We start from the raw sequence: 9,838 nt of genomic DNA, 5'->3' as shown, positions 1-9,838 counted from the left end.
AGCCCGAGCCCCTCTCGCGTGAGCTCAGCCCCGTAGGCAGAGGCCCGTTCGCTGTGGCTAAGGCAGAGAGAGAGGCCTATAACACACACTCTGGCCTGGGACTTATACTGTTTTTTTTTCCAGGAGAACTCTTTGGAGGAGCAGAGAGCCAAGGGGACGTCTACATCACACGAGACGAACGACTGAGTGTTTGGGAGGAGAAGGGATGAGTTGACAAGATTCTGGCCAAGGCTGACAAGAAGGGAGGGAAAGGGGGTCTAGTTGTCCACTGGGCCAGGCTCTCCTCTCACAAGCATGTCGTGTAATTGCATAAGCATCTGCACTGGGAACTGGTATAAGAGACACTGGGAAGCCCTCTAGAGGGGTTGATGGGAAAGGATTTAAACCCAGGTGTGTTGGTGGGGGACCCCCAATGTATTTGTGGATTGTGAAGCGAAGGGGTTTCTGAGTTCCTAGCCTTAGATCCACTACAATCCAGAGAGCTGGCTGCAAAAGAATCCACCATAGGATCTTAGGGAAGGGAGGGGGCGTGACAGAGCCAACAAAGGCCTTATTCTGTGTCTGGGACCACACCTCTTGACTGGTGGGTGGAGAGTTGGGGATGCTAACGCCACAGCCTACAAATGCAGGTGAAAATTCAGCAGCGATGGGAGAGGCCAGGCTCAAGCAGGAGAAACCGGATGCATTAGGGGATTAACGAGGCACAGCACCAACGCTGCGCTCCAGCAAGCCATTTAATGTCCACGCAGGGGTTGTGACATAAAGTCCAGTGGGCTGATTCTCAGTTGCACTAAGGCCCTTTTACACTGCTCAGGCAGCAGGCTCCACTGCACTCCCTGCAAAGCTCCCATTGGCCTCACTTGGGCCAGCTTTTCCCTCTGTGACTATAGCTCATATTGTTCTTCTGCCAATCTCAAAGTACTGCACAAAGGAGGTCAGTAGCATTGTTCTCATTTTACAGACAGGGAAACTGAGGCACAGAGCAGACAAGTGACTTGCCCAAGGTCACCCAACAGGTGAGAGGTGGGAATAGAATTCATGTCTCTTGACTTGCTGTCCAGTGCACTGTCCACTAGGTCACACTGCCTCCCCCTTAGCTCTCAGGTAATCACAGAATATCAGGGTTGGAAGGGACCTTAGGAGATCATTTAGTCCAACCCCCTGCTCAAAGCAGGACCAATCCCCATTTTTTTGCCCCAGATCAACTAAACAGCCCCCTCAAGGATTGAACTCACAACCCTGGGTTTAGCAGGCCAATGCTCAAACCACTGAGCTATCCCACCCCCGATAGCAAATGTCCTTCTATATCCCATCATTTGTATTGACATGGGGGGGGACGACAACACACAATTTAGGGCTCGTCTACACAGTGCCGCAGCCCAGACTACAGGGTGGGGGGCGTGTGTGAATTGGCGAGCGCTCTCATGTATCACACTCGACCTGCCCCATGCAGACACTGCTGCTGTGAACGAAAAGGTACCTAGTTTATACTGATGTAGTCTTCTGTCAGACAGGACTGAATGAACACAAACTGGTGCCTTTCAGTTCACACCAACAGAGTCTACACGGGGCAGGTCGAGTGCAACACATGAGAGCACTGGTAGAACGCTGTACCAGCCATACCCCTGATGTCCTTGGCATGACCCCAGCCTTCAGCCTGAGCACAGCGCTAGATTAATTTGCTAGTTTCACTTTAAAAAACACCAGGCCGGATTTTCCAGCTGCTGGTGTAGATCAGGAACAACTCCACTTACACTGATGTAAGCAGGAGAAGAATCAGATATTAGTGTGCAAAGCTTCTCCAGCAGCTGGATTTACAGAATCATACTGGGAGGGTACTGGTATCTCCAAGAGCAGAAGCTCCGAATCCCCTTCTGCTGTCGGTTACGTGGGTGTAAATCGAGAGCGATGCCAGTGACTCACTCCAGATTTACACCAGCATTACTGGCAGCAGAATCTGGCCCCTGCAAGTTTTGTGTTAGAAAATGAAAGTTGCGTTTCCTATCCTCTGCTGCCATCATGTGAGCAACAGAGGGAAAAACTAGCCATCACAGCAACCCCTGAATCCTTATAGGAGTTAGCCCCCTGCTCCAGATCAACTTGTTCACCAGCTGCTTCAGAGGAAGATGCAAGAACCCCTTTTCTCCTCCACAAATAGACAGCTATGGGATAATCTGCCCCCATCCCCTTTAAGATCTCCTCCAACTCCCTCATTGTTCGAGACTGATTGAAGCCTTGAGGCTAAGGCTTTGCATTGTACAGGGGCTTGATCAGTCTTAACTATTCTGATACTCTTGTGCTTGACAAGTTAGTCAGACCACTTAATATACTAGTGCTCAATTACTAGAGTGATGAGCTCAACACAAGAACCTATGTAAGTGTAGTCCCTCTTTGCTAAATTCTTGTCCTCTGTATGAACCTGTGGCAGAGAGTTCCAAAGTCTAATTACACAGTGGGTTGAAGGGAGGGAAAAATACTTGTGAGAGTGTGGCACATAGGCCTATGTACATTCCAGGAATACCCAGGGGCACCAACCAAGATCTGAACCCCACTGTGCTCGGGTATGTAGAGAAACATAGCAAGGGGTATCCCTGCCCCAGAGAGCTTGCAATTGAAATAGAGAAAGCAGGAAAAGAAAACCGGAACAGAGAGGGGAAGTTACTTGCCCAACAGCACCCAGGCAAGTCAGTGGCCGTGCTGGGAATAGACCCCAGGACTCCTCATCCAACACACCACCTTATGCTGCTTTCTCTAGTCTCACAAAATCGGCTTCATGCTGGCTTTCTGCAGAGGGGTGAGTTTAGCCCAAAGCGAACACCTCAGGAGCCTTAGCATAGACAAAGCTAATTTAAAGATCGAGCCAAGTGTTGGTGGGAAAGCAGTCTAGGCTCCAGGCAGCTGTAGCCGGCCCCTTGTCAAAAAAAAAAAATATATTAACACCAAGATCAGCTCAGGAGAGGGGAATATTGCTCAAGAGGGATGCAGCTGAAATCTGTCCCACTGGTTGAGTCCAACTACTCCATCCAATCACTGCTTCTGCTGGACAGAGCCTAGGATCACATGCAGGATGGTGCTCTGAGGTTGGGTGGAAGTGGAGCTCCAGACTGACAGGCTTCAGGTGTTACACCACCCTTCTCAGATTACAGCCCTCATCCACAATGTGCTGATACAGCCATCAGCCTGTGGCTTCGATCAGGCTTTGGATATGCACCCTTGTTAGTATATCAGAGCGGGAGGGTGCAGACCAGTGGTTCTCAATCAGGGGGACACATATCCCTGGGGGTACGCAGAGGTCTTCCAGGGGGTACATCAACTCATCTAGATATTTGCCTAGTTTTACAACAGGCTACATAAGAAAGCACTAGCGAAGTCAGTACAAACTAAAATTTCATATAGAGCAGTATAAACAAGTCATTGTACCCTATACACTGAAATATAAGTACAATATTTATATTCCAATTGATTTTATAATTAAAAAGAAGGGGCATGTGTGTGTATATGTATATATATATGGTAAAAAGGAGAAAGTCAGCAATAGAGAGCTGTAACACTTCTGAGTTTTTAGGTCTGATTTTTGTAAGCTTATAGTTGTTAAGTGAAGTGAAACTTGGGGGTACGCAAGACAAATCAGTCTCATGAAAGGGATACAATCGTCTGGAAAGGTTGAGAGCCACTGGTGTAGACTACAGCTGGTCAGGAGCTCTCAAGAAAAAAAAAATCACAAAACACCCATTTATCAAAAACAAGTTGTGGGGAAGGGTTGATTGGGCCAAATCTCACTTCAAAAATTTTTTGAGAAGAGTTTGAGGGCTCAGGATGCTCCATTTTGACTTTTTTTTTTGGGGGGGGGGTAAATGAAAAGTTCTGTTTGAGTCAAAGTGACTGTTGTAAAAGTTAACATCCTAAAAAATAAACAAATAAAGGTTGAAACAGACAAAATGTTGCCATTGCCCCAATTGAAATTTGTTTGGAGATTTTTCAGTTCACAGCCACTTGCACGATTTTAACTTCTCCGTCCCAATTTGCGATGGGAAAGTTTTGAAAATCATAGGACAGGAGACCTGTTCCTCAGCCAGCTCTAGTACAGACCCATGCACCTCTCCTTGTCCTAACCACCCCCTCCACACACACCCCTTTCCACCTCTTTTTAACCTCTCGAGCCTGGTCTACACTAAAAAATTAAGTCAACTCAGCTGCACCCCAGGTGATGTAATTAAGCCAACCTAACCCCTGGCGTATGGTCAGCGCTAGGTCGACAGAATGCTACGACGACAGGAGAATCCTGCCCATCGGTGTACATAGTGTTGGAACTGCAGTGGCTTAGCTGTAGTGTTTCAAGTGTAGATGAGCCCTAGGATGAAAGTCTCCAGCCCCTTCCTCATCTGAAAGAGGCAAGACGGGACTCAAGTGTTAAATACTCCATTTTATTTTTCTTTTTAACTATATATAAAAAAGGCCCCAAGTGCTCTCCACTGCTGTCAGGTAGTTTTCAGTGTGATGCCAATGCCTGGATTGCCTATGGAACCATTCACAAGCCTACTTCACCGATTCTCCATTATAAGAGCTTTTGGGAGAGGGTTCTTTGCCCTGGAGCTGTGACAGCCTCATTCATCCTCCGCTCTGCCCCTCTGTAGCTTGTTCAGGATGCTGCCACTTGCGTGAGAGGTTCTTCCAGATACTGGACAAGGGCCTGGGCCTGTGAACAGAGTATTATACCACACAGTGAGACGAGCATTAGTGAACGGGCAATAAGCCACACTCAGCCTTGACTACAGCCGAACTGCTCAGAGGTCGTGAAATATTATCCTAATTTTACAGCGGAGAAACTGAGGCAAACAGCCTGCCTGTGGGCACAGAATTGGGACTGTTGGGTGCTGTACAAACAGTAAAGGCAACCCAGGCCCTACCCTGAAGTCACATAGACTTTGTAACGGCCTACAAAATCTATGCTGTACAGCACGGATCCCACCTTCACTAAACTCTGGTAGTTTACAGAGGCCTTAAAATGTAAGTGTAATTTATGCCCAATTTTAGGCTCCTCCTTTGCTAGGATAGGGTTAAGGGGCCCTTTGGGTAAAGTGAGAATGAGGCTTTTTGGTTCCCCAAAATTTCATCTAGGTTCCACCCCCAAATGCCATTCTACAAACTCCTCCCGCTTCCCCAACATCAGTTAGAGATCCGCTCATCCTATGCAGAGTTGACTAAACCACTTTTCAAACTGCAGCGACACAGCCTGCTACCAGCGGCCCCTGCCCTCCCCTCAAATGTGATCAGTCAGCTCAGCATCACCTTGGCTTTCAGCATCCCAAATCCAACGGTCTCTTTTGCATACATGCACAGCAAGAGATTCGCCACCCGGGTGATAGCAACACGGCCCTCCTGCAAAGCGGGGGAGGAGGGACAAGATGGGGTAAAAAAAAAAAAGCATTTGATTGATAGGTTTGCAGAATTCTGCCCTAACACCTCATGTCCCAGTGTCCAGGGGTGCCCTAGAATGGACATTTTGACCTTCTGCTCTTACAGTCAAGACACTGGGGACCTGGATTCTCTTCCCAGTTCTGCCACTGGCCTACTGGGTGACCTCAGAAAGTCACCTAATTTCTGAGCCTCAATTTTCCACCCGTACGACTGGAGACTGAATTGCCGAGAGATCTACTGATGCTAGGGTGCTGCTTCAGAGCTAGGTACTATGTTCCTACTGCTCTGCACAAGGTGGTCAAAACAATTGTACAATGTTATCCAATTGGACTGTCCAGTCACACTTGAAAGTCTAGATCATTCTTAAAAAGCAAGGCATTTGCTCTGAATTAAGCCCTTTCAACTGTGTGGGGGTGGGAATGGCAACCTTCTTAACGTTTTGGCTTTAGATACTTGCATTCCTATAGCCCCTTCCATTATAGGAAGATCTAAGCAACCGCCGCCCCACCCCACGACGCAGCTATTAGCCTCATTTTACACGTGGGGAAACTGAGGCAGAAAGAGGCAGTTGCCCAATGTGAGTCGGTGGCAGAGCTGGGAACAGGAGTCTGTAGTCTTCTGTTCCAATTCCACCCTTGTTTTAGGGATCTATGGGTTAAACTGGGAAGAGCAGGGACCTGCAGCAGTGTTCCTCCAGTCCTGCTGAGAAACTCATCCTCCCTATGGGAATACAGCCCTTGCACCATTCCACCCGCCCTCTTTCCCCACCCCGCGCAACGTACCATGCAGTCCATAAGGATGAATTTCAGATTGTCCTCGTTGAAAGCCTGATGACCGTTCTTGTCATAGGCTACCCAAATGTTACTGGCAATGGCCGCTGTGACCCTGGCATCTGTGTCTCCATAACCAGAATATGCGAGCAGAGACCCCTCGTTGTTCAGAAGCCTACGAAGGAGAGAGGAGGAGAATTTGAGCTAAACGCCCACAGGGCTTTACACCACTTCTGCTTAGGCATAGAATTTATTCATAGGGGTTTCTGTGATGCTTCATCGCCTTAGTACCCAATCAGACAGATCATGCACTGACCCTCCTGACACCCCCTCCGAGGCAGGTCTCATCCTCATTTTATGAGAAGGAATCTGAGGCTCAAGGTGAAGTGACATGCCCAAGGTCAGATGGGGGAGGCAATGGCAGAGCTTTTCCTTTATCCACCAAACCATCTTTCCTCCCTAGCAAGGGTGCTCTTTTTCCATGGGTGCAGCTACTAGGAAGAGGGGGGTCAAGGGGGAATGGACCATTTTAGCATCTAGTGGATACAGCCAGAGAACTTGTGCAAAGCTCTGCATTCCCCACTCCAAGTTCTCATGTTGTTGGAGCTGGGCCCGCCCTCAAACTCCAGCCCTGTCTACAAGGGGAAGAGGCGTATTAGATACCATATTTACATGGATCCCACTGTTATCCACTCCCACATCTTTGCACTGGTGTAGCTGCCTCCATGCAAACTCCCAGCATGGCTGGCCTAAACAAGGAACATAGACTATTGTCATACAACGATATGGTGTCCCTCAACAGGGAGAATACTAGTAATCTGTTCCCCAAGTCCCCTCCCCACAATGCCTTTTGGTGGGGGGATGAGTATTCCTTACTGGGGTGCACTGGGCTGCCCCCTCTTCCCCACTTCTTTCAGATAGGCTGTATTGCACAATTCCTTGGGTGTGGGGGGGGACACTAAGATGTCCCTGTTCCTAACTGAGCACCGAGTGTGTGTGTGGGGTGGGGGGGGGGGAAGAGGAGGAGATGGGGAAGACCATTTGTACCCGGGGGCAATAATCCTTAACAGGAACACTGATCTGGCCACAGTACTTTAGGGCAAGGGCTCCCTGACCCATACCCAGCCACCCCACACTCCTCCCCCAAACACCTTTATACTCACAGGGTGCTCTGGACCCCTCCAGTGTTGGCCTGGCTCAGGACCTGGGTAAGGGCCTTGGGGCGCAGCATGGTAGCAACAGATCCTCTCTCCTCCCTGCAGGGGTGGAAACACACAGCTCAGAGATTCTGCTTCCCCATCAGCTGATCAACTCATGTGGGGAACCTCAGCCCAGAGCATGCTGGGAATTGTAGTTCCTTTCCAGTTATTTTGCATATTCAGGCCCACGTGAAGGACATGGCATTTCAGTCACACAAATTGCCTGTGTAATTTCTCTTTGTATATTACACAACTCCAAAACCCTGAGATCCATATCTATGTGTGATTCTCGTGTGACTCCAGGAGCTTTCACTTTAAGTCAGACACCAAATATGGAGAGGCTTATGATTTAAAAAAAACCCTTTGACAAAAAACACTTTGACACAGCCTGCCCCCAGTTGAGAATGCTGAATATCAGGGCATTGGGGTAGGGGGAAGGAGAACTAGCTTCACACAAACTCTGCTTTAACAACATTGTACCCACAATATAACTACATTTGTAGCACAGGTACCCCCTAAAATCAAGAATCAAATAACTAATTAAGTCATTCACACTACAACTTACATTAAGAGACTCATTTTCTATCAAAATACTACAATCACTCTTCTTCTACTTTAGCTTCCATGGGAGCACCTCACAGCACGGCTTTTTATAGTTCCTCTGCAACAGCAAACTAGTGTGGGTATGTGGCAGGAGCCTTTGAACCCTCCCTCTGACAGGCTTTATAGCTAATTAGAGTGGAACTTGGGGAGTGCCTGCTCTGCCATAGACTTCCTGTACGACCTTAGGCAAATCATTTAATCTTTCTATGCCTCAGTTCCCCATGTGTAAAAACTGGAGACAACTGCACTTCCCTACCTTACAGAGGGTTATTTACAGAATAAATACACTGTAACTTGGGAGGGACTCAGACACTAAGGTAATGGGGACTAATGGGCCAGATAAGTACCTTAAATAGATACACACTTTAGAAGAAACAGCTGGGCCCTTGTCTTTACCTGCTGCTCAGCCCCAGGCTAACGGCCCCGTAGTTGCAGTTACTGAAATATTGGTACCAATTTTGCTATGGTAGACATATCCTAAAAGGGCAACTTGTATTTCTCTCTGTGCTTTTGTTGCCATCTCAGCAAACTTATGGGTTGGAACTTGAATAATAATAATAATAAAATGCTATCCCTTGCTGATATCACCAGGCCTTACCCACAACAGCAGACTGCACAGCCATAATTAACCACCCGCGCAGCTCTGGAAATGGACGCTGTGGTATAGACAGGGCTCTCACCACACTTCATGCACACTTTTCCTTCTCACGCCAGATGCCTATTCACAGCTATCAGTCAGAACTGTCCCTTCCTATCTGTTCCTTCCCAGCTGCCACGGAACCCTCTGATCCCGACACTCCATCCCCAGCTACCACGGAACCCTCTGATCCCGACATTCCACCCCCAGCTACCACGGAACCCTCTGATCCCGACATTCCACCCCCAGCTACCACGGAACCCTCTGATCCCGACATTCCACCCCCAGCTGCCACGGAACCCTCTGATCCCGACATTCCGTCCCCAGCTGCCACGGAACCCTCTGATCCCGACATTCCGTCCCCAGCTACCACGGAACCCTCTGATCCTGATATTCCATCCCCAGCTGCTACGGAACCCTCTGATCCCGACATTCCGTCCCCAGCTACCACGGAACCCTCTGATCCCGACATTCCACCCCCAGCTACCACGGAACCCTCTGATCCCGACATTCCACCCCCAGCTACCACGGAACCCTCTGATCCCGACATTCCACCCCCAGCTGCCACGGAACCCTCTGATCCCGACATTCCGTCCCCAGCTACCACGGAACCCTCTGATCCCGACATTCCGTCCCCAGCTACCACGGAACCCTCTGATCCTGATATTCCATCCCCAGCTGCTACGGAACCCTCTGATCCCGACATTCCGTCCCCAGCTACCACGGAACCCTCTGATCCCGATATTCCGTCCCCAGCTACCATGGAACCCTCTGATCCCGACACTCCACCCCCAGCTACCACGGAACCCTCTGATCCCGACATTCCGTCCCCAGCTGCCACGGAACCCTCTGATCCCGACATTCCGTCCCCAGCTACCACGGAACCCTCTGATCCCGACACTCCACCCCCAGCTGCCACGGAACCCTCTGATCCCGACACTCCACCCCCAGCTGCCACGGAACCCTCTGATCCCGACACTCCACCCCCAGCTGCCACGGAACCCTCTGATCCCGACACTCCACCCCCAGCTGCCACGGAACCCTCTGATCCCAACATTCCGTCCCCAGCTGCCACGGAACCCTCTGATCCCGACATTCCGTCCCCAGCTACCACGGAACCCTCTGATCCTGATATTCCATCCCCAGCTGCTACGGAACCCTCTGATCCCGACATTCCGTCCCCAGCTACCACGGAACCCTCTGATCCCGAC

At 49.6% G+C, this 9,838-nt stretch overlaps 1 protein-coding gene across 1 annotated transcript; it reads right to left on the bottom strand.

Moving 5' to 3' along the window:
• Positions 1–4,410: 4,410 nt before the first annotated feature.
• LAMTOR2 (late endosomal/lysosomal adaptor, MAPK and MTOR activator 2) lies at positions 4,411–7,505 on the bottom strand. The gene is made up of 4 exons (XM_048828679.2): positions 7,352–7,505; positions 6,201–6,363; positions 5,290–5,379; positions 4,411–4,696 (listed from the first exon to the last, which is right to left on the bottom strand). The coding sequence occupies exons 1-4, from the start codon at positions 7,417–7,419 to the stop codon at positions 4,640–4,642; spliced, it is 378 nt and encodes a 125-aa protein (XP_048684636.2). The 5' UTR covers positions 7,420–7,505; the 3' UTR covers positions 4,411–4,639.
• Between the last annotated feature and the right edge of the window lie 2,333 nt (positions 7,506–9,838).

Source organism: Caretta caretta, chromosome 24, assembly GCF_965140235.1.
Source record: "Caretta caretta isolate rCarCar2 chromosome 24, rCarCar1.hap1, whole genome shotgun sequence".
NCBI lineage: Eukaryota > Metazoa > Chordata > Testudines > Cheloniidae > Caretta > Caretta caretta.
The sequence above is the reverse complement of the archived record's forward strand: the minus strand, read 5'-3'. Positions and strand labels throughout refer to the sequence as shown.

Excerpts from the sequence above, each read along its gene's own strand:
- LAMTOR2 (XM_048828679.2), bottom strand. The coding sequence starts at position 7,419 with ATGCTGCGCCCCAAGGCCCTTACCCAGGTCCTGAGCCAGGCCAACACT. Across the intron at positions 6,364-7,351 it reads GGAGGGGTCCAGAGCACCCT|GCTTCTGAACAACGAGGGGT; the intron begins GTGAGTATAAAG and ends TCTCCTTCGTAG. Across the intron at positions 5,380-6,200 it reads TCATCCTTATGGACTGCATG|GAGGGCCGTGTTGCTATCAC; the intron begins GTACGTTGCGCG and ends CCCGCTTTGCAG.